The following is a 25,610-nucleotide window of genomic DNA, read 5'->3' as shown; positions in this document are numbered from 1 at the left end:
CACTGAAACTGCACCCAGAGCCAGTCTTTTGAGTGGACCAAACGTTATTCCTTAATGTAAGCAGTATTTCATTTCAGTGTTATGTAGATGAAGTACAACTTTATCTTGATGTTATACCACATGAGCTCACCATTCTGACTCAGAGCCTGGCTAAAATCTAGTCATCTTAATACTTTTTTTTTTTTACATTTAAATTATTGTAATTCATGAATGACTGGTTCACAAAATATAAAATGTATTAGCACCATAAAATATATCAGAACATTTGATTTATTTTGATTCTGACTCAATATCTGTGGATCTGTGGAAAAATACTGCTGAGCTCAAACTGCTCTTATCTATCTATCTATCTATCTATCTATCTATCTATCTATCTATCTATCTATCTATCTACCTTCCTATCTATCAGCGGTACTGCAGCTGCAGTGCGGCTTTACTGCGCAAACTAACCAGCTCTCTGAAATCCTATTAAGAAATTGCTTTTTGCACCGAAACTAAATGGATAGCTGACTAATCAAATTATAGGTTTCAGACAGAGTATTCTTTTAATGGTGTTTAAGTCATAAATATATTTTGTTTAATTTTAAGTTCTTTATTCAATTTAAAACACTCTCCTCATGTCTGAAGTGCAGTTCTTTCAAAGCACATCACATACTAAAGTAGATATAAAGATGGATAAACAGGAATTTGTGCTAACAAGCAAAGATTATCTGCTGGTCTGCTGGTGCATTTTTCCATTTTGTCCATTTTCAATATTGGAATAAAACAATAGCAATACAAATGTACCTTACAAAACAACTTGAAGAAAAAATGGACAAGCAATTCGGTTACATTGCTCACTCCAAAGATGAAACACATCCTTAGGAAAAAAAAAAAAACCTCTTCCCTACTTTGGCAGCAAGTGATTATACTGTTGCCAAAGATTATAGGCTGATTTCTCATGCAGATCCTCTTTGCTTATCTTCTTGACCCATTGTGTGTCCGCCCTGGAGGGCTATATAACCATAGCTGCAGTATCACCTGTACTTAGCTGCCTCGACAGTACTCCAGGGTTAACCCACTCTGCCAAGCCAAATCCTAACTTGCAAAAATGGAGAACGGCACGGAGGGCAAGAACTTCTACGTTCCCATGAACAACAGGACGGGGCTTGTGAGGAGTCCTTTTCACTATACACAATATTATCTGGCAGATCCATGGTTTTTTAAACTTCTGGCTTTCTACATGTTTTTCCTGATCTGCACTGGCTTCCCCATCAACGCTCTGACTCTGGTGGTCACAGCTCAGAACAAGAAACTGCGGCAACCTCTCAACTTTATCCTGGTCAACCTGGCTGTGGCTGGACTGATCATGGTCACCTTTGGGTTCACAGTTTGCTTTTATAGTTCCCTCATGGGCTATTTCTCCATGGGAACCCTGGGCTGTACTATTGAAGGATTCATGTCTACAATTGGAGGTAAACCTTAAGAAATTGTATGTTTATTTGCCAGTATTACATACATATATGTTATTTATGTCTACTGATTGTCTAGTAAAGTTTCATGACTGACTCACATGAATATACTAGTTGAAGTCAAAGCTGTAAGCTGTTATAACAGATGGCAGGATTTGAAGGTTCTCACCACAACTTCTGTTCTTTTTCTTATCAACAGGTCAAGTTTCTCTCTGGTCTCTTGTGGTTCTAGCTATTGAGAGATACATTGTGGTCTGCAAACCCATGGGTAGTTTCAAATTTACAGCCACCCACGCTTCAGCAGGATGTGCATTCACCTGGGTCATGGCTATGTCTTGTGCTGTTCCTCCTCTAGTTGGCTGGTCAAGGTAATGAGCTAATTTCCCCCAAAATGGATAATATGACCATGTCCGCATCACGGACAGCAGCATGGAGAATGGAGAGGTCATGATTTGAACATTCTTTAGAAAAATGTTCTTCCTATTTGGTTTGTGAACATTTTACTCATCAACCTGATCAATCAGATGTGGTGATGAGGTGACACTACTGGAAGGAGACCAGTAGGGCTAGTAACATATGTAAATGGTCACATGATCTGAGAGGTTGTAAACAAACCCAGCGCAACCATTTTATCTACACCACCAAATTAGAAGAAACAATACCCGATGTTTAAGCTTTTACACAAATAGTCTTTTGTAAACATCTGTTAGATTTTGCAGACACCGCCTTCCTAGTTCAAGTTTGACCGACCATACTTTACATCCACATATTAGATAATTATAAGACATAGTCTGGGTGTGTTTACTTATTGCAGATTTTTTTCAAATTAAGTGGTTAAGACAGCTAGTTTAAACTGAAGGTTTGGGTACAACCTGTCTGGTCATGTGACTGCTCGATCTCCCTGCTGGTCTTCTTTTTCTAGTGACACTGCTGCAATCAAGTTAGTGAGCAAAAGTTAACATGGCAGATAAGGATCATGGCCCAAACTATAAGAATAAGATCCAGGTTATAACAAAAACAAAAAAAAGAAATGTAATTTAAAGTTAATTTATGATGATGACTACAGACTTCAAACTTCAAAACTGCATAGCTGAAACAAAACATCTAATTTTATTCATTTAATTAAAACAATATGCAAATGTAAACAAATTGACCAAAACATGAGATTTATCATGTATTAACTTAATATCTCATGCTCCAAAGTATTGGAGAAAAAATATTTATAACAGTAATTAAGTAGCAAATTCCAACCTTATAGAGTTGGTTTGTCCCAAAATCAGTCTTAAAAGACCCATTAATCCAAATCTTCCTGAAAAAGCTCAATATCTGCATGTTCCAGTAGTGACATGCTTGAAAAATGTGGATACTTCATGGGCATGAAAATGGGTGTGGCTGGGTTCAATAGTGCAGAAATATCTTTCTAAAATCCATTTTAGTCTCTAATTACTGCGCTAGAGCAGCCAACCGTTGATGCGTGAAGTACATCTTCATATGATCAAATGACACTGACCTTTAATTTTGTAGTGTCATATTCACCAAAAAAGTCACAAAGTCTTTTCCTGAATCCACCTGAGCACAAACATGTTCATAAATATGTACTGCAAAGGGCCAAAGTTACAACTATACCAAAATATGGTTCATTTGTTCTGATTTTAATCAATACTTCTACTGGAGGATTATCATTTGCTGCAATCAATGCACCCCACAAATCCTATTGATTATTATACCATTGGAAAAGGGGCAGTTTCAACCCTTTCCTCCTGTCTTCTTGAACAAATATTATAGTAATTCTGGCTCCAGACACCTGAACTTTTTCCAAGTGACATTTGGTGACTGTTGGTGCCACTACCTTCCAGCTTTGAATTATTTGATACTAAAATTCCTCCAATCCTTTGAGAAATCCTAGTATTTTCACTGTGCAGTGGCTTACATGTATAACAGGACACATATTTATAGTTCCACTTGACTCTGATGTGCTTGATAATGATAGACACAAAATTACAAAACGTAATGTAAACATCTTATATTATGTATCCCACATTGTATGTTTGGTATTCACAGGTACATTCCTGAGGGTATTCAGGTTTCCTGTGGACCCGACTACTACACTCTGGCCCCAGGCTACAACAACGAATCCTTCGTCATGTACATGTTCACCTGCCACTTCTGCGTCCCTGTCTCCACCATCTTCTTCACTTATGGAAACTTAGTGTGCACAGTGAAGGCGGTAAGAGACATTTACTCTAAAATAATGCAATTTTTAAGCATATCAGCACTACACAGTATTTCCAACATACTGTACGTGTCCAAAATATAGATTGATGATTTAATTTTAAGAAAACATTCATCATGCTTGGTGCACAATGCAGACAATAACTGATGATGACCTAATTTTTAGGCTGCAGCACAGCAGCAGGACTCAGTATCTACCCAGAAGGCTGAAAAGGAAGTGACACGTATGTGTGTCCTGATGGTGTTGGGATTCTTGTTGGCCTGGACTCCATACGCCAGCTTTGCTGCATGGATCTTCTTCAATAGGGGAGCTGCATTCTCAGCTACAGCCATGGCTATCCCTGCTTTCTTCTCAAAGAGCTCAGCATTGTTCAACCCAGTCATCTATGTGTTGATGAACAAACAGGTACGGTATTTACCATCTTGGTAACACTTTACTTTAACCTCCTATTTACCATTTTTAAGCACTATATAAACATTTGATGAAATGTTTTTAAGACTCGACAGTATAATGTTAGCACATATTAAGTGGTTATTAATGTACTTGTCAGCAATTAAAACTTCTCTGTGAAGCATCCGTAAGTGTGTATTAAGTGTTAGTGAACACAACACAGTATACACAGTATATCATAGCTGCAATCTTATCTAATGATATATGATTTCATACATGACAAAAATCCATACAGTGCATTATAAAAGTCATTTACAGAAGAGAAAATGATTTATAAATGTGTTAAAAATGTGCAAAGACATGTTAAACTTGAAGATTCACTATAAATTATACAAGGATTTCATCAGCATGTTGTGGTCTTCATCAGCTGATGGAGTTTGCTCAGTTGTTGCAGAGAGACAAAATAAATAGATAAATATTGCATTAAAAATATATATTTTAACAGCACTTAATTAATAATTAAAATATTACATATTTCATAGTTATACACAGTACATCCATATAAAATATAAACAGCTGTCTTATATTAAATTATCTGTTATTCAAGCAGTATATGTATACTGCTTATAAATGCTAAAACAGGGGGTTAAAATAAAGTGTTATCCTATTTGTATTGTTTTTGTTCAATGTTTAATGATTGTTCATTTTCTAATTGTACAATGTACTCTGTTTTTTCAGTTCCGTAACTGCATGCTGTCCACTATTGGGATGGGCGGCATGGTGGAGGATGAGACCTCAGTATCAACTAGCAAGACAGAAGTGTCCACTGCATCTTAAATATGGAGACATTTTCATATACCTGGACATTTTACTTTCTTCCTTTCTTTTTCTCTGTTTCCTAAGCAAAGACGAATCTCAACAACTCTAAAGGATTTTTTCACATGGACCAAAAACATTTGAACACAGTGTTATCAGTTGGTTATATACAGAAGTGACTCCAAGAAATACTGCAGGATATTACAAGTCACCTAAAAACCTTTCACACTGTACAGTATGTGGAGAGTGCATCACATGCAAAGCACCAGTTTTCTCTTATGATGACCAGGGCCATTTCTTGTTCATGTTACATAAAGTGGAGCATTATTTCAAGAAGTTCTGCGGTTAAATCACAGGTACCATCATCATGACTTCTCACAACAGTGAAAAGCTTGAATGTGCTGTGATATCTGGCAAGCTATCTGTCCAGTTAGCCCCATTAGTGACAGGATTTAAAAAAAAAAATTTCAACCATCATCATCTTCATAAAAAATGTACCAGCAATTGTTTTGCTCTGCTTCATAGAATCTTTATTTTGTGAGGGCCAGAATTGATTTTCTTGGCTGATTGTACATATATTTTATAAATACATATGGCATTATAAATGTAGGTAAATAAATGCATGCATCCAAATATGTCTGTTTCATTTAACACACCTGTTATGAAGAATGTATAACTTTACAGTAATTTAAAGTGAAGCTCATCTGCTACTTAATTAGTTTTTTTTAGGCATTTTTGCCTTTTTTTGGTCCCTGACTTGGGCTGATTCTAAGTATGTTGCAGTTAGATTCAGCTACTTTTATTTATTGAATGGGACAGTGTGCAGTTTGAAACATTAAAGATGCACTGCACCAGAGTTAGCTTGAAGCTAATTTGCATCTGTAGTCCCCAACAAAAAACATACAACAGCATAACAACAAACAGTACCACCACCACCACCCCAAAAAAACAAACAAACAAACAAAAGAAACCCACACAGAACACACCATACAAAATGCAAAATACAAAGCTACACACAGCACATCACAAACACCCACAATGTCAATAAGAAATAATGTAAACAGCGTCGGAAATTAACGGGGGGCAAGGGCAAAAATACCCCAAGAAATCTCAGAATGCCCCTAAAAACCGTGATCAAGGGACAAAAATTGCCCCCAAAATTTCGAAAAAAATAATTTCATATTTTTCATATTTACCAGTTTAGGTGAATATCCTAATTCTACATGATGCCATCATTTTATTTTCATTCAATTCATTTAATTTCAATTTCAACACACTAACACAAACAGCGCTGTTGTTCACACTACGATACCTGACGGGTGTTGCACTCCTGCTGCACCTGCAGTGAAGTTCGCTGCCAGGATGGACCGCTACCTCCTTACAAAAACTCTAACTGCTCCACCCGATGAAAGCAACCTAAGTCCCTGGCCGTCACCAACACCGCCACCAGCAAGCAAAATTAAGACGAATAAGACGGCAATGAAAGTTGTGGCTTCAACTATTGAAGCCACAACTTTCTCAGTGTCGAAAAAATGAATTAGACGACTCTCCTCTACTGCAAGGCATGCGGGGCTAACCCACCCAATAATAGCCTGGAACCGCGAAAAAGTAATCACGACTTTATTAAAGGCGAACAGGTCAAAAAAGTGTTTGGCTCATCGGCACCAAGCCAGCAAACATAATCGTTTTGCTTATGGTAAGTAATATTAACGCTAACGCTAGTGTCTTTTGACTGGCACGTTAGCCAACATAGTGTTAGCAGTTTGGCTAGCTAACATTACGTTAATGTTAACAACTTGCAGTATCTTGCAGACCATCGTTGCAGTTTTACATAGGCTGTTTTATTCTCTTATCTCATATATTCTCGCTTTTTGTACAGATCTGTCACTAAGCCACCTTCGTTTTTTTTTGTTTGTTTTTTTTACACTGAACCAAACAAGACCAGCATAATGCCACCATGTGTGCTTTTACATAGCATCCCAGCATGATGTGTAACACAATAGCGTCAGCTTCCTGTCCAGCCATGCCAGCTATCCCGAAGCTTCACACAGACGTCCATCCGGCTATGACTACCTCCGTAGCTGACTTATTGGCATAGTAAGTCTGCCCCCCACTGCGTGTCCATACCTTTTATACAGAACAGCGAGGCGGAATAAAGGCGCAGGATTCCCGCCTTGAACAGGCTGTGTAAAAAGGGCAGCAACTAACATTAATGGGCTCAGTGCACCGAGTGAAATGAGCTTTTATTCCCAAATCTAGAACATATTTTTTACTAACCAATGAGGCAGTGCTGGATAATCGAGTCTAATATGTTATTTTCATCATGTTATCGTGGTCAAAACCTCAGCATGGATAAATTTGGAGATGAAATAAAGAATGCTAAAAAAAACTTCAGCTGAAGGTATTTCCAGAAATGCATCAATAAAGAAGGAATATTACATTATTTAGGCTCTTTTGACAGTACTTGTTGCTACTAGTCTGTAATGTAAAACTGTGGCATACAACACATCAGACCCACAATGACAACGGTAGCCTGGCTTTGACTTGTAGGAGGTCTGAATATGACATTATCCCCCCAACCAGAACTTTTGGTAAATTTAATTGGATCAAACCCATTAAATATCGTCATGATCTCAAGATCAGTAAATTGTATTTCTCCAGTACCCCACAGTGATGGAAATGCATTGGCTTTTTGTCCAGAGTTTTTAAAGTTTGTTTGTATAAGGACTGAAGAAGTTTTATGGCTGTTTCTCCAGCCTGCCCCCAACATGTGATGCAATAAGACATGTGGGAAAGAATCATAGCATACATAAATATCTTGGCTGCGTCCAAAGAGAGACAGTTTCTAATATGTCTAAAATTTGCTAAGTTGTACTTTATGGTTCTAACCGTTTTTTTTAACATGTTTCTTAAAGTTCAAATTTGGATCCATTGTCACACCAAGATATTTAAAATCAGTAACTATGTCAATTTTTTCACCTTTTATGAAAATATCAGCATTAGGTTAGGTTGTACCATAGTCTTAGAGAAAAACATACCCTTTGTCTTGTTTACGTTATGTGGTATGTGCCTTTTGGATATCAAGGCACCCATTTGTGAAACAGTTTTTTTGCAGCATCCATGAAGTTCATTCATAAAGCCCTGCAATACATGTAAATTTTTCACTCAGGTTGAAACATTTTCAACTTGTGCGAATGCGTATTCGTGTTCATTCGCACTGTCTGTGGCTAATTTGAGCCTATTTGTGTCTTTGCATTGACTTTGCTTGTAATTGCACCATATGTAAAATTTGCTTCATGTTCTGTCTGAACACACTATTAGTCCTTTACTGGTTGTACAAAGTGTAGCTACAAAGAAATACTCATGGTAATTATTGTCCCATGTTCTCTCCTGTTAAGTTGGAGTGAAGATTTGCATGGGCACTATCCTAAAAAATTAAAAAAAGAATTGGGTGGTACATGACAAGACATGCGTGTTGCGGTAATTTGTGACTCTGAGTGTTGAAGGTTTTCTATGTGTGTTAGCCCTGTAAAAAAACAACTTGCAGGGTTTACCCCATCAGAGCTCACCTGAGAGGCTGCAGCTCACCTGTCTGTGCGTCTCTATGCTGCTCACGCTGGATTTTCAGACGGGATTTTCATAATAAAATAATGCCTGACAGTCACAAACAGATCAGTTGGACAAGCTATGGCTAATTAAGCTTATAAATGATGTTCATGTCTTAAAGACACATATGCAATAATCAGTGGTGGTATGTAACTAAATAGGGGTGGAGCAGCGATTTTAAAAGTGTGGTGGTTCTAGAGGTGGGACATGAGCACGGCAACTCCCCGCCTTCGAGCCCTGTTCCAGTCTCAACATGCCAAATCAAAATGAATGCCAAGCATTTAAACAATTTTTTCTACTACTGTAGTTGTAACCACTGCTTCAGCTTACCATTAAATAATTACTGAGACCATATGAGTGTAACAACTCAGCAGAATTTATTTAGGGTCTGGTAGCAGTTTACTACTTACATCCAGTTATTTGTATGAATTTCTGTACTGGGGCATAGCTATCCTTATTATACATAAAATAATCACAGAGTATCTTTATCCCACTTCCTTACATACCTTATAAACATTAAATTAAAGGAAACTTACACTTCCATTAAATAAAATGGATAGTTATAGATGCAAAACAAATTGAACCCTGCTAACAAATCAGTATCAGTAAAGAGTAATTTCTGAGTCCATGGACTAGTACAACCTAGACTGTCTTCAATTTTTATTTTTTTTTTAAAAAAGTGTCTCTTTTAGTAGGAATCCAAAGGGGACCTTTAATTGTCTTTAATTGGGAAATTAAATACCAACAGTTGTCCAGGAGGTTTTGTATCAGCAGGCGTCAGTTCCTCTCACAGGGAAGAAGCTGTCCCTCTTCATCTGAAGTCTTCCTCAAAGCTAACAGGAGAATATCACATAAGCAGGTGATTTGAGGCTAGTGAGTGCAGAGAGTGAGCAACTAGCTCTCACAGGCTAACGGCCACAGCTACAACCATCTGAGCCCTTTTTAAGCTCAATAATAAATAGCAATATTACTGTGGTCTAGCTTTAATACACAATACAAACTACAGCTCATTCTAACTTATATTAAATGCAAAACACACATTACTCCCTAATATAAGGAGTAAAACTATGATGTCTAAAGCAACATATTCCTTTGACATTTAGCTTAAAACAGCACGAACTATGTGAGTTTACATTCTGGACACAGGCGTAACTTGTACAAACTTCTCGCCAAAGTCCGCCCAGCATGGTGGCTAATTAGCAATTAGTTTAACTCACGATTAGCGATTAGCATGCTAATAAACATTAATTTGGTCGTTAAGACTTTACCATAAGGCAGGCAACAGATTGCCATAAGACAGACAGATGTTACACATCTTAAATATGAATGCTCACCTTTGTCTATGACCATTTAAAAAACGACAACAGAAGTGACTTTAAAAACCAAATTTGACACCTGGCTTACATTTAGGATAGCCTATTTTATTTATGTTCAATGATTTTAGCTGAACTGACACATCACATAACAAGACAAAGTTACAAAAGATTCTACACTCTTCATTCTTCAATTCTACATTACTATCTAGTTAAATAGCTGTTTCATACGTCTGATCTGTTATTCTCTAATCTGTTATCACAGCCAGCAGTGAGTAACAGAAGCACTATTTCTGAATGCTCAAATGTAATTTTACTATACTTTAACTGTTTACTCTTCCCTGGCCTGCTGGGTTGGTCAAATGCCTGTGATTGGCTAGATGGTTGTTCAATTAATCTAACTTGACCAATAGGGTTTTTCATGTATGGGAAACTCAGTTTCATTTCATCAATGACTACCAGGAAAAAGTGGGGGGGGGGGGGGGGTGGAATTATGTTTCTGTGAAAGTGCGGGTGTCATAACACCTGTAACACCCACGGCTGCGACGCCCCTGTAACTAAGTACATTTACTTAAATACTGTGCTTATGTACAATTTTGAGGTACTTGAACTTTACTTGACTATTTCCTTTTTATGTTACTTTATACTTCTACTCCACTACAATTTAGATGCAAATATTATACTTTTATTCCACTACATTTATCTGACAGCTTTAGTTACTTGTTACTTTGCAGGTTTATATTATTAATACAAAATATAAATGAACTAATAAATTATATTGTATTATTATGAATGAAATGACACAGCATTATATAAAGTGCCTTCACCAGCTGCATCAAAGTGATGTACACATGAATACATCACTAATAATAATCCAGTGACATTATACATATTATTCTGAAATGCATAACGAGTGATTTTACTTTTAGCAATTCAAGTATGTTTTATCTCTGATACTTATGTATTTTTACTTAAGTAAGATTTTAAATGCAGGCCTTTTACTTGTATCAGAGTATTCTTACACTGTGGTATTCTCTAATTTTACATAAGTAAAAGATCTGAGTACTTCTTCCACCGCTGAATAAATCACAGTTTCAGGCTTGGAAAGCTACTTTATACAGTATATTAAAACACTATATACCAGTGTCAGACTTCTCTACCTTTGTTTGAGTAAAATATACGTAAACAAGTAGTATTTAAGTGTAGTTGACTACCAGAAAAGAAGTCTTATTTATTACCTTTGGTGTTGTTCTTGGGACCTCTGTGGGACAGAGCCTGAAAAGCTGGAAGGCATCACACATGAGTTGAAGGCTGCAACTAACAATTAGGTTACTTTATACTTATACTCCATTACAATTTGAATGCAAATGTACTTTTCACTCCACTACATTTATTTTTTGGTTACTTTGCAGAGTCAGATTCTTAGTACAAAATATAATCAACCAATAAATAATGATTATTATCGTATTTTTATGGATCAACATATTCATAAAGTAGTTAAAATTAGTTCCACCTTTGCCAGCTGCAACCTCAGTGATACTTACACATAAATGCATCAATAATTATAATCCAATAATATATATTTTTCTGAAAGGGGCCATTCTGCATAATGAGTACTTTTACTTTTGGTACTTTAAGTATATTTTAATGCTCATACTTTTGTACTTTTACTTAAGTAAGGTTTTGAATGCAAGACTTGTAACAGTATTTTTACACTGTGGTTTTACCACTTTCATGTAGGCAAAAGATCTGAATGCCTCTTTCACCTCTGGCAATAATAAGTCTTCTCTTGATCCAATCATGGAAAAGCATAGAGATGGCATTAAATAGTAAATATTTCTCCCACTAATTTCAAAGATTAATGTTTGGAGCACAACTGTTACTACAACAATCACAAATTAGCTAACATCACCTAACACTTGAAATTAAATATAATATCAAATCATTTTAGTTTTGTCCAGTGAAGTTGTTTTCAATCCTGTGACGTTTGGAACGTTTATACTCTAAATACTAACCGCTTCAGATTCTCCACCTCACTGACTACACCACTGCTGCTGCTGCATACAGCTTAACGTTGAGAGTTGTAAGATCATCAGGTGAGTATCCCCCATATCCTGCTCTTTCACTATTTATTATAATGGCACACTTTTTGCAGAAAACACACAAACCTGGTAACTCTGCAGAGATCTTACTGTTAACATAAGGTTAAAGTGGCTAGATTGTTTGAGATCGGTAAAAATATTGGTAGGGACAATCCAGCAACACTTTGATATTGGTAGGGACATGTTTTTTTTAATTAACTTTATTAACAGCACATTAATATTACAACACAAATAACTTTACAGGGAGTATTAGAGATAATTAAATCACCTAGCAGTGTTGTCCACAATGTCTCTCAAGAGATGTCCTTTTTGTTTTTAGATACTTTACAGACAGAATCATGGAATATCTGATGTTTAACATCACACAAGTTTTTGTTTGGAAGAAACTGAGGAACTCTATGGAAACACGGAAGGACACTGCTGTGATGACCCCTAGTGTCATCTTGGATTTGATCTGGTATTAACCTGTATCTCTCCTGATTCTGCAGGTGACCGTTAGTGTGACCTGGAATACTTGAGGGCCCATGGTATTTAAGTCCGGCTGCAGCAGGCAGTTTTCTCTAAGACACGGCTGCTCCGCTGCCGCTACTCTGCTCTCTAACCCCTCTAACAGCAGGCACCTGCTTTTGGTTATGTTGTTGCCTAAGTTTCTTGTAGGTTTTGCACCTTACAACACACACATACATTCACCACTCCTGCACATCTTACACCACTGATTATACTGTAATCAGTGATTACAGTGACTGATTATACTGTAATTATAGACATTTACACCCCACTCCTTGTTAATCCTCAGTTGAGTCTGTTATTTACTTTGCTAAAGTAAATTCCTTTCGTTGTGGCCACTCAAGCCTGGTCATAAAACTGGTTATCCTCTTACAACACACTGCCCGGTAATGACAAGAGTCCATATAATTCATAGTCATATAATGACTTTCAACCCAATTCTTTACCATTTTTTATTAAACAAAATATTAAAACTTATTTGTCCATACTATATATTATTATATATATATTTTATTTGTTTTCAAATTTGATTAAGAGTTAAAGTGCCCCCGTCAATTTTGGGATACTATATTATCCAAATTATGTTTTATATTATTTTATACTGGTGGTGTCAGCTTTCATAATTGTGGAAACTTTCTTATGTTTTTAAAATAGAGATAAAATGAATCTTTTCTCTTCAATAACATTCACACTACTGTGATGAATAGTAAAGGTGATAATTGAATAATGAGAGAAACACATTAAAACATAACACTAAAGGTTTGAAAAGACAAATACAAACTCAAGCAAAGGACAAATGAAAGATTAAAGAAAAAAATTCAAAACATGAACTATACTCTAAATTTAAAGTCTGTTTATTATTAAGCAACTAAAAAGAACGGTTTGAATGTGTAAGAGGTCATCAGTGGTGTTGTATATATAATGATTTACAAAAACAATATATCACTATAATAAAAAGGGAAAATTTCAGTTGGTTAGAATTTGCAAAGACATTTCAATTTTTCTTCAGATAAATTAAAGATTTTCAAACCCTGTTCAAACCACAAATGCTGTGTGACCTATTAAAAAAAAAAAAAAAAAAAAAAAAAAAAAAGAGAAGGAGAGTTGAGTAGCTCAAACTTCAACCGCACTTCCACACGTTGATGATCATCCGGTGTTAAGATGAATTACCAAGGCTTTAGACGAAAGACTTATTCTCAATCCCCCTGTAATCCCCTTTTTGAACAGTATAAATCTGACGCCACTTGACATCAGCTGCAGAGGGGTACAACATTGCTTTGAGAAAAACTACACCCATCGGTCCTGTCATTCAAAGAAGATGGAGAACGGCACAGAGGGCAAGAACTTCTACATCCCCATGAACAACAGGACGGGGCTTGTGAGGAGTCCTTTTGAGTATCCACAGTACTACCTTGGAGATCCAATCCTGTTCAAACTGCTGGCTGCCTACATGTTTTTCCTGATCTGCACTGGCTTCCCCATCAACGCTCTGACTCTGGTGGTCACAGCTCAGAACAAGAAGCTGCGGCAACCTCTCAACTTTATCCTGGTCAACCTGGCTGTGGCTGGACTGATCATGGTCTGCTTTGGGTTCACCATCACCTTTGTAACTGCCATCAATGGCTACTTCGTTTTCGGACCATTGGGCTGTGCCGTTGAGGGATTCATGGCCACTTTGGGAGGTGTGAACTAGGTTTTAGTTTTGTAACACAACATTTTATTGTCTTTGTCATGGAAATAAATGTTTTCCATATTTTGCAGTTTTGCGAACAACAATCATAACCAGATTTTCTTTAATTTCCTTACAGGTCAAGTTGCTCTCTGGTCTCTGGTGGTTCTGGCTGTTGAGAGATACATTGTTGTCTGCAAACCCATGGGAAGCTTCAAGTTCACTGGAACTCACGCAGGAGTTGGAGTTGCTTTCACCTGGATCATGGCTATGTCTTGTGCTGCCCCTCCACTGGGTGGCTGGTCCAGGTAATTCAAATATATCTTCACCAAACTGAAACTTTGCATGAAACTACACCCCAAATAGGGCAAAAGAAGAAAAAAATCATAACTTCTCAGAAAAAAGAAACAAAATCTCAGACACTCAAAAGCCTCAGAAATATATATATCTTATAATTGATTTTTTTTAGCAAAACAGATATTGAGGGCTTAATATTTTAACCACAGACAGTAGAAAAACATGGATGTTGCATTGGTGACATCTCTCACTGGTTTCTGCAGCTTTATTTTGTCTGAGCAAGGATGAGCAGGAAGGTCAAACTGACTCTAATAGACTCTAATAGACTTATTGCATCATTCGCACAAACAAACAAGGATCAAGACTTTAATCTTTTATGAAAACAAATACTTTATACTTTGTGAAAGAAGTTTAGACATCTGACTAAAATGCTTTGAATTGGCAAAACTAGTAACTAGTAAAAACTTGTAACCCTAAAAGTTGTAATTCTCAAGATAGTCTTCAAGGCGGAATGAGTTCATAACTGAAACCTAGAACAGTCTGACACAATCTGAATCTCTCATTCTTGCTTCAGTCCTTCTTCTGCACACTCATCGCACTTCTTGAAATGCACAACAGGTTTCCTTCTCTGCTCTCATTTATTGTACAGTATTGACTGATTGTGTAACAGCTGCTCTCTGCTGACCTGCCTGTATTCTCACACACAGGTACATCCCTGAGGGTCTGCAGTGTTCTTGTGGACCTGACTACTACACTCTGGCCCCAAGCTACAACAACGAGTCATACGTCATGTACATGTTCATCTGCCACTTCTGTGTTCCAGTGGGCACCATCTTCTTTACGTATGGAAGCCTTGTGCTGACAGTCAAAGCTGTAAGTCTTATTTTCTAACTGTGCATTACTATAAATAGTATTGTCCTAGTCTATGTAGGGTCGCAGGGCTTTTTTGTTAATCCTCACTTTACCATCCTCATACATACATAAAGTCACCTGTACATTGCCTTTAATAAATACCTCCCACATTGGCCACTTTTGTTATAAGGAGGAGTATTTTTTGCTGTTTTGCTGTGCTTTAAAGTATCTTTAAAGTGCACAAAATCACTAAATAAATATTTATTACAGTTTTGCAAAGTATTACATCAGCTTTCTTTAAAACAGTAAATACTAGATAATCTACTTTTAATTAGATTGCTAATTTAATTGCTAAAGACTTGTAAGTTTGGTGAGAAGATTAAACATTTAAGACATAGACTGCTGTTTCTGATGTTGAGTACACATCTTTCTAACCTCCTTCCTGCTCTTCTCTTCAACACATTTCAGGCAGCAGCTCAGCAGCAGGACTCAGCATCCACCCAGAAAGCTGAGAAAGAGGTGACACGTATGTGCGTCCTGATGGTTATTGGATTCTTGGTGGCCTGGACTCCATATGCCAGCTTTGCTGCATGGATCTTCTTTAACAAGGGAGCTGCATTCTCAGCTACAGCCATGGCTATCCCTGCTTTCTTCTCAAAGAGCTCAGCATTGTTCAACCCAATCATCTATGTGCTGATGAACAAACAGGTCAGTTTGTTGCTGATCCGTAGCAACTGTCACTGTAGAAACTGATTCTCCTTTAAGGGAACAAAGGATTTCTCTTTCTGATATGTCACCCTTTAAAAAAAGTCTTGAAAAAGTTGAAACTATTAATGATTAATAAATTGATTATTAACCCTTTATAGATCAGATCTCTTATCTAACCTCTGTACCTGTTCTCCTTTTCAGTTCCGTAATTGCATGCTCACCACAGTTGGAATGGGTGGTATGGTTGAGGATGAGACCTCAGTATCAACCAGCAAGACAGAAGTATCCACTGCGTCTTAAGGATAATTTTTTCACTACTCCGGAAATCCTCCTTCCTGATGTCTTCCTGATTCTGAATGGCTGTCTTGAAATGGAAATAAGCAAATGGACACAAGCGAATGATCTTTTTGGCAACAAATGGGAATAAATCAAAGAAAACATGCCAGTGACAGCATTTCAGCATTTCTGTGCAGATTCTTAATTTCTGTATGTCTGTGATTTAAAAAACAAAACAAAACTGGACTCATATAAACCACAGCTTCAACCACAGAGTTATTGTTTGGATCTCTCACGAACAGGATCAAGCAAAACATTGTGAAACTCAGCCTGAAGTGTTTTCTTGTCACAAATGATGATAACTGATGCTTGTGATATGTTTGGATGGGTGAGTGGATGAAAATCACCTTTGTATATTTATGACAGGTTAGCATGTTTGTTGGCCTCTGTCATAATATTCTGTATATATTTTATAAACAAAAAAAGTGTAGAAAAGAGTTATTAAATGCATGCATGAAAAGACTTCTTGGTTGTTGTTTTGCATTTTAACATTTCAATTTATGCTTGGTTTCACTTGGAAACTGTAGAATCAATGATTCCTTTCTACCTGCAGCCGGCCTACACATAGGCATGAACCACTGATCTGTATTTAGCAGTATCAGCTACATATAATTCTTAAATAGGTGGCAAAGGACAAAGCGAAGGTGTCGATATTGTAACTCTAGTTCTATAAGCACAGGCGGAGCCCTCCATTGGACTCTATGGATAATACTCTCCTCCAATCACATAAACATACTTGCCCACAGAGGTTTGCATAAATGTAGCTGGTCAATCAGGACGTGTCTACCTGAATATGTGTGGAGCCCACAGTTTAAAGGGAGCATTCCTGCTCTCCAACATCACACAACCTCTTCAGCGAGCGGTGTGGGAATGGCAGGGCTTGTAGGTGGAGGGCTCCGCCTGTGCTAATAGAGCTAAGGTTACAATATCGTAACCTTCATTCTGTCTCACACAGGCTCCACCTTCCACTGGACTCTATGGGTACAGTTGGTGGAGCCTGATGAATGAATGCCCTGCCATGACAACCCAGCTCCACTAATCCTTACTGGCTAAAGGTTAGTCACAGAGACGTAGTGGGCCCCAGCCAACGCAGATACTATACCACTGAACTGGGTGAGGCCATGGCCTAACTTTGCAGGGGTCTACTGTCATACAACAAACCCTCTGCACACCTCATTCCCTGGGTCGTCAAGGAGCACGGGAAAAATGCAGGTGTTTCATACCCAGAGGGGGGGTCAGGTGAAATACAACTGACACACATCCATCTTTTTTACCAGTCTTGGGTCAATTCAGCGAACACAGACTGTGAAAAGGAGCCTGACATGTTTAAGAGATAACCGTATGAATGGAAAAGGCATAGACCACGATGATGCTGTGCATATGTTCTTGACACTCATCCCACTAAACAAGACCACCGACACTGCCACGCTGCATGTGGAGTGTGCCTGGAACACAGTGGGAGGGTCTTTTCCCGTCTGCCTATAGACTTGGGAGATGCACCCACAAAGTCACCTAGCAAGACATTTCTTAGATGGGGCTTTTCCAGCCACATGGGGATTGTGCGTTCAACATAACATGCTAACGCGCGAACAGGGCAAAGCAGCCTCAATGTCTCTCGCATGGGGTGGAGGGCAAAATGCATGCAGCTGAATAACCCTCTACCTGAAAGAAGGCCGTATATTCGTTGGAACAAAGGATGGATTTCATCTGAGAGTAGCTCAACTGCAGTCACCGCGAAGCAGCACGCAGCTGGGGTGAACTGACAGGACGCTCCACTCATACACTCTCTCAGCTGAGGTCAGAGCAAGCAGCAAAGCTGTCTTGAGTGGGTGCACTGTATGGGAGAAAAACATTGTGAAGTGCCCCTCCTTTGAAGAACATGAGATACTGTGCCCTATAAGATGCCCTTACGATGGAGTAAACTGGCCTTTATGGTATAAATTAATGTATCCTTAATTTAGGTTGACCATTAGGAAAATAAAGCATCCTTAAACACATTCTGTAGCTGACATTAGAGTTTTAATCAACCACCAAAACAGGACAGGAACAGGACAGTTAGATCTTCAGAAAATATCACTGATGTGATCTTGACCAATGTCCAATGATTGTACACCCCTGAGTCAGGAGTCAGGAGAAAAATCATTGCAGTCCAGTCCAGTCATGTTTAATAGAGTCTATTCCATCTTCTCCCCTCTGGTGGGTGCTAGAGAGCACTGTATGCCAAAACAAACAGACACAAGATGAGCATTTTTATTTGTAATCTTTATATTGATAAATGGTTCAATGGCTGCATAAAAGTGATATTCATACTTCATGGACAGGTTTCCCGTGTGGAAATGCTTAACATATTAAAACATGATTCTTATATAGCCATTATGTGGTCAGTTATTAGATGTTTTGGCTAATAACTCATGAACCGTGAGGTGTGGTAAGACAATAGTTGCAGTGTGTCCCTTGGATGAAGCTGACTGATATAGGCTACGCCCATTTGCACCTGGCCATTTTGGATTTTTTGGTAAACACAAGTTACATGTGAAGTGTTTAGTCTCTTTAGGTTTTAATAATCTCATGTTTTAATGTTTTACAAGCTTAAACCTGAAAAACGTAAATACACAATGTGTTATGTTGTTGATGGGATTGCCACATCAGGAAAACGCTCATATGGGCAGTTTTTGAAAGTAAGTAGCCTACATATACTCAAGTAGCCTAATGTGTTTAAATACAATTTAAATATATGCTTCTTTAAAGCCTACCTCAATTAATTTTCTGCATGCAGGGGGAAATATTGTATTTCCAGTCAGTTACATTTATTTGACAGCTGTAGTTTGCGATTACTTTTTCATAAAAATAATGTGATAATATATTATGTATTGTTATAGATTAGTGCCCAATAGGAAGGTAAATAACTCAAATGCTGCCACCATGTTAATGCATCATATAGTAATAATAATCCAATAATATATTTAAAACTATATAACACTGAGGGGGATTATTCAAAATTTTGTTGATAGTACTTATGAACTGCAGGACTATTACTTTTATTAAAGTACTTTTACATGTGGTATTAGTACTTTTACATTAATAAAGCATCTGAGTACTTCCTCCCATACTGCATATAGGTTTTTTGGCAGGCACTGTGTGATGACTTGTTGAAAAAAGGACTTGATCCATGTTTCTGTTACCCCTGTATTTTCCGATAAAGATACAATACTAATTTCCCAACCTCCTCTTTTCCTCCCTTGTAGATTTTGTATTGGTACAGTAGGTGCCAGTAAGTATATTTACTTCGTACCCTATATTGCAGGCTGTAATCAAAATTTCTAATTAATGATCAAGATCAAGAGATTTATTGCCATTTATCACAGGTACAGAACAGTACAGGTACATTGGAATTCTTGTGCATAACTCATTGAGTCAGAGAAAGGCAAAGAAAGTCAGTTAAAAGCGCAGCATAAAAAATAAACAAATAATAGATACACTGTATATAAAAATACACAATATGAATAAATACACACTATCCACACTATATAAAAATACACACTATGAATTGTTGCACAATAATTGCACCATGAACTGAATTTTTGCACAAAACAAAACAACCTAATGGACTAAGGACTGGGGAAAAAACTCTGCATGACAGAGACCCGCAGAGTGAGAGGGGGTGAGATAGGTGAATACTACATCCCAGTCCATAAAGCGTGAGAGTGTTGTGAGGTGTTAAGTGTCCATGGTGTGAATAGTGAACAGTGGCTGTAAAAAAGCTGTTGTAGAAGTGTGCCTGTGAGTGGTGATGCTTTCTGGCCTGTGGTGTCTCAGGTTGTATCCTGTGTTATTCCACCTGAACACAGAGTGAGCTGGGTGGTGTTGATCACTAAGGATGCTCCATGTGTCCATGGAAGGGAGGTCAGAGCCCATGATTCTCTCTGCAGTTTTCATGACTCGAAGAGATTTCCTCTTAGTGATGCTGTTGGTAAGAACGCTCTCAATGGGTCCTCTGCAGGCCTGGGTGAGGGGCTGTGCCAGCGTTCTTTAGCAGCCTGATGAAATAAAGCAGCAAGAATGTTTGTAATGCTATTATAAACAATTATAAAAAAAGGCTTTTATTAACGTTCTTAAGCGCTTATAGATGTCTTATAACTTAACAATAAACATGTTTATGATGCTATTATAAGCACTTCTGTCTTATTAACACATAATAATGTTAATAAGCATCTTATAGGGACTCATAAGGGCATATTATCTATTAACTAACACTTGTGTTACCAGCTGCTGCTGTGCTTTCTTCACTGTTGTCAGAGTGTTTTTGGCCCAGCTCAGGTTTTTTGACCTGTGATGGCCCACAAACTTGTGGCTGTCAACCTGCTCCACCTCAGTCCCCTTGATGGTGAGAGGCTGCAGTTGGGGGGGGGGGGGGGGGGGTGGGGGGGGGGGGGGGGGGGGGGGGGGTGGGGGGGGTGGGGGGGCGTTCTTGTTTCCGGTAGAAACACAATCATAGGTGTACAGGGCATAGAGTTTAGGGCTGAGGCAACAGCCCTGGGGGGTTCCTGTGCTGACTCAGTAGAGACCTTATTTCCCATCCTCACCACCTGTGGCCTGTTTTTAAGGAAATCCAAAATCCAGTTACAGGTGGGTGTTGCAACTCCAAGGTCTGCCAACTTCACACTAATTAATGATTGTTAATAAATCACCATATTTTAATGTAAGTCCATATTTTAATGCTTGGTTGACAGGGGTATTTCAAAACCCCACTGATTTCTAAATGACCTGCAGTTTGCTGGGTTTAAAGATAAAAATACATTTAAAGCTTATTTGTTGTGTTTCTGAAAATAAAGGTAATGTATATGGGACTTCCTACACATGAAAAGCTGCTGTTCAGTTTTGACCTTTCATTGTTCACTTGTACACACTGTCAGATATTAAAAGGGCACCATGAGGGAAGGACATTGAGGAATGTATTGCTTTGAGTCTGAAATATGTGCAGACTCACTCCTCTCACTCGATCTACTGTCCTCCTGTAACTATACGAAACACTGCACACAATCCAGCACATCAATCCACGGTTGTCACCTCTATGGCTTTCACATTCTCCTATCTTTATTATATTTTTCTAGCCCTATTGTCCCTATTTTATATTAATACCAACATTCAAATCCAATCAGTGAATTTAATGTAAGCTCATTTAGTCTTTTATCTATTTTTAGAATAATAAAGCCTCTGCATCCAATATGCTCACTTTCCTGTGTCTTTGTTAAACACCAATAAGACATGCAACACCCTTGTGTTGTAATCCCTGTTAAGTGGATTAACCTGATCTAGCTTTACCACACACCTTTTCGTCTCAGTGTGACTTGACGCCGTCATAATCAGGTAACCCTGATGACATGATCCTAAGGTGCCTTGCGTGGGCTTTGATACCATCTGTAGACAGGATGAGGAGGAATGTATCAGCACCATTTTAGGGAGCATTTGGTCAGCCAGATAAGCTCCAAACAACATGAGAAACATAAGCTTCTCTGAGTTTCATTAAATACCTTAAAAGCTGCTGATGCCTTTTTTCATGGCACGATGTTTGAAAAGAACTGGATATAACAAAACATTTTCATGCATACATTTATTTATCTATGCTGTTTTTATATGTACATTGTTGACAATTCATGATGACCAACTCAGCAAATGACACAAATAGAGTTTCACATTGTATGTAGTTGCTCATTTTGAAAACACAGTATAAAATGTTTCCCCACTGATGTACAAAAAAACATCTTTAGGAGGTACTGTGGGATTCAAACTATATGTTCTTTCAGGATGATGGGTAGATTCAATGGTGCCAAGTAACTCAAACATTTCAGGGATAGCTTTGCTTCTGACGGTAGAGAGAGTCAAAGTGAGCATCCACATACATGTATTCTCAAATCTTACATTATTTGCATTGATTTCAAATTCACATTCGACATGACAAAAACTTTCCAGCATCCGTCAAGTAAAAGGTGAGAAAAATTCAGTTCATGAGTTGGTTCCTGGAGCTGTTCATCACCGGTCAAGTGGTTCAGACATCCCTGAACTTCACTCAGTCCACATTGAGGATTATTCCAGATCAAAGAGACAGAAGAAAGGAAAATGTCCAGGTATAAGAAAATGTCTCCATATTTACGCAGTGGACACTTCTGTCTTGCTGGTAGAAACTGAGGTCTCATCCTCTACCATGCCACCCATTCCAATAGTGCTCAGCATGCAGTTACGGAACTGGAAAAGAAAGTAAAAAAGATATTGAAATAACATGCACGTAATTATCACCATGGTGGGTACAAACACTTAAAAATGAGAAGATAAGAACTTTATATGAACTAACCTGTTTGTTCATCAGCACATAGATGACAGTATTATACACAGCTGAGCTCTTTGCAAAGAAGGCGGGGATTCCAGCTGTCATGGCGGTGAAGGCAGCTCCCTTGTTCATGAAGATCCAGCCAGCGAAAGTGGCATATGGTGACCAGGCTACCAGGAAGCCAATGACCATCAAGATGCACATACGTGTCACTTCCCTCTCTGCCTTCTGGGTGGATTCTGACTCCTGCTGCTGGGCTGCTGCCTAAAGTGTTTAAGATACCAAAACATCATCAGAATTCACAGCACAGACAATTTGGCATTTATTTCAGTTTTAGCTATAATTGAAATATCCCATGAGTTTAAACTTTACTTACAGCTTTGACTGTCAGCACAAGGCTGCCATAAGTGAAGAAGATCAGGAAGACGGGAATGAAGAAGTGGATGACAAACATGTAAATGACGTATGATTCATTGTTGAAGCCAGGGGCCAGAGTGTAGTAGTCTGGTCCGCAGGAGCACTGCATGCCCTCAGGAAGGTACCTGTGTGAGATTTAAAAGGAGGAAATCATGTAGAAATGTATTAATGTTTTCTTATATTAGCCATTTACCTACTGCATCTACAGTATCTACCAAACTCATGACTACATGGGAGATAAAATATTTGCTTTGCTGTCATTTTAATGAGCCTTAAATATTTAAAGACATGTTTAACTGAAATGACAAATGAAAATGAAGATTTACCTGGACCAGCCAAACAGTGGGGGAGCAGCACAAGCCAAAGCCATTACCCAAGTGAAACCGACTCCAGCTCCTGCGTGAGCTCCAGTGAACTTGAAGCTTCCCATGGGTTTGCAGACAACAATGTATCTCTCAACAGCCAACACTACCAGAGACCAGAGAGCAACTTGACCTGTGAGGAAATTAAAGAGAAGAAACAAAAACATTTGGTTATGATTGTTGTAAGTAAACTACAAAATATGGAAAACAGTAAGTATTTTTTCCATGTCAAAAACAATACAATGTTAACAGTGTCACAAACCTCCCACAGTGGCCATGAATCCCTCAATGGCACAGCCCAATGGTCCGAAAATGAAGTAGCCGTTGAGAGCAGTTACAAAGGTGGTGGTGAATCCGAAGGCGCACATAATCAGTCCAGCGACAGCCAGGTTGACCAGGATAAAGTTGAGAGGTTGCTGGAGCTTCTTGTTCTGCATTGTGACCAACAATGTCAGACCGTTGATGGGAGTTCCAGTGCAGATCAAGAAGAACATGTAGGCAGCTAGAAGCTTGAACACGATGGGATCTGCCAGATAGTACTGTGGGTATTCAAAAGGACTTCTAACAACCCCGGTCTTGTTGGACATGGGGATGTAGAAGTTCTTTCCCTCTGTGCCATTAGGCTCGAGTCCTCCCTCCCATGCCATTTGTGATAATTTGTTGTTCTGTCGAGCTTCTTCACCAAAAGAACTCAGTAGTGCGGATTGTCATGATGGTTACAGCTGTGGAGTGTGATTTTTATACCTCACTACTAAATCTCTCATCAAATCGCCAAAGTGGGATTACAGGATTGTGAGGTAGTACATGTGTTGAAAGAGGTCAGTAATTAATCCTAAGTAATTTAAAGTAATACTCCCACTTTCCAGATCCGGAGGAATTCTCTTAATCCTTATTAAATGATAGACATTAAGTTCAGTCAACAGGTCTTACCAACACTAACCTTACTCAAAACATGCAAATGTTTATTTTAAGTATATTATAAGCTACTTTGAGAACATGAATGTATATGATGATGTGTTTGTTTGAAATATGGACAAATGAGAGGGCAATAGATACAGTATTGTATGAATGCATTCTTCAAATATAGACTATCCTAATTTTCCTCACTTCCTCACCTTGATTACTTAAATACATTATGTTGAATATTTACATAGTTATGCTTTAAGGCCAGACCAGCAATATAACATTTTAAAAGCCAGTGTCCGTTTCCATATGGAGAGACAGTAGGTGTCATCATCCTAATTGGATTAACCTCACTGTCTCCCTTGCAGTTGGCCTGACTGTGATGTAGCAAAAGCTTACTGTCACAGGTTGGAAAGAACTATGTGATTAACACTTGAGTAATTGGATATCTTCTTTAAGCCACAGCAACACTACCAGAGTCCAAGGAAGTTGACTGTAAGATAATGTATCCTGTGTAGTTGAACAGAGGTCATTGTCCCAGTCAAAGAAAGACAGTGTAATAATAATAATGATAATGATTGAACCAACCAAACCAAGTGATTAAATGATTATACTTGTTCGGCCACATTGGTGGTGGTAGACTGGAGATGCAATACCATCATTATAATACCTGTGTAAATACTGTTAACTACTATCTGACTAACTGTTTCTGTTGTGGCGTTATGTGAATATGTGAACTGAAATATTCATCATAAAAAATGTCGGTTTTACTGATGATGAGCCAATTTTGAATTTACTGCAAGACAAATCTACATGTACATTCATACTGTATTCATTCATACCTTCAGTTTATGTTACAGAGAGGCTGACTTCTGCTAATACTGGCTAATAGACGTCCACACTATGACTGATAGAAATGCAACATAATGCAGAATTTACACTCAAGTAACTTCAATTCACTTCAGGATGTGAGAAATGTGTGAAGATATGCACCATGTTAAGATGACTACATGGAAGGAATCAATTCATTTCTTCTTATATTTCTATTTAATTTTCTTAATAAATCTGTATCTGGATTTGTCAACAGCACATGAATAAATGTGTGGTCTAAAAGAAATGTTTGATAATTAAACTGATGACTTTGGCAAAAAGTTATCAGATAAGACTGTTCAGCCTCAGCACACTGAATGTGTCACAGTTGGCACCCGCATTACCTGCCTTATCACGAAACAAATTAAGCGGAGGACTTAGTACACCATCCAGTGTTAAGGTCATTAACAAATTTCTACTTGCCTTACCCATCCTGAAACAGGTCACCATTTA

The 25,610-nt window shown here is 38.1% G+C and overlaps 3 protein-coding genes across 4 annotated transcripts; 2 read left to right on the top strand and 1 right to left on the bottom strand.

Annotated features, from left to right (window-relative positions):
* Nucleotides 1-1,012: 1,012 nt before the first annotated feature.
* LOC137181446 (green-sensitive opsin) lies at nt 1,013-5,517 on the top strand. The gene is made up of 5 exons (XM_067587160.1): nt 1,013-1,454; nt 1,651-1,819; nt 3,513-3,678; nt 3,850-4,089; nt 4,813-5,517. Exons 1-5 carry the CDS (start codon nt 1,091-1,093, stop codon nt 4,909-4,911), a joined length of 1,038 nt encoding a protein of 345 aa, XP_067443261.1. The 5' UTR covers nt 1,013-1,090; the 3' UTR covers nt 4,912-5,517.
* Nucleotides 5,518-11,236: 5,719 nt separating this feature from the next.
* On the top strand, nt 11,237-16,742 carry LOC137181445 (green-sensitive opsin-like). Of its 2 annotated transcripts, XM_067587159.1 has the most exons (6): nt 11,237-12,564; nt 13,646-14,100; nt 14,227-14,395; nt 15,092-15,257; nt 15,705-15,944; nt 16,146-16,742. In XM_067587159.1, exons 2-6 carry the CDS (start codon nt 13,737-13,739, stop codon nt 16,242-16,244), a joined length of 1,038 nt encoding a protein of 345 aa, XP_067443260.1. In that variant the 5' UTR covers nt 11,237-12,564; nt 13,646-13,736; the 3' UTR covers nt 16,245-16,742. The 2 variants fall into 2 exon arrangements, with proteins under 2 accessions (XP_067443260.1, XP_067443259.1); XM_067587158.1 differs by lacking the exon at nt 11,237-12,564 and having other exon boundaries at nt 13,156-14,100.
* A 5,134-nt stretch (nt 16,743-21,876) lies between these two features.
* LOC137181444 (green-sensitive opsin-like) lies at nt 21,877-24,973 on the bottom strand. The gene is made up of 5 exons (XM_067587157.1): nt 23,647-24,973; nt 23,349-23,517; nt 22,982-23,147; nt 22,630-22,869; nt 21,877-22,523 (listed from the first exon to the last, which is right to left on the bottom strand). Exons 1-5 carry the CDS (start codon nt 24,029-24,031, stop codon nt 22,428-22,430), a joined length of 1,056 nt encoding a protein of 351 aa, XP_067443258.1. The 5' UTR covers nt 24,032-24,973; the 3' UTR covers nt 21,877-22,427.
* Nucleotides 24,974-25,610: the final 637 nt, after the last annotated feature.

The sequence above is a fragment of the Thunnus thynnus genome, chromosome 4 (genome assembly GCF_963924715.1).
Source record: "Thunnus thynnus chromosome 4, fThuThy2.1, whole genome shotgun sequence".
NCBI lineage: Eukaryota > Metazoa > Chordata > Actinopteri > Scombriformes > Scombridae > Thunnus > Thunnus thynnus.
This window is presented reverse-complemented; position numbering and strand designations above follow the sequence as displayed.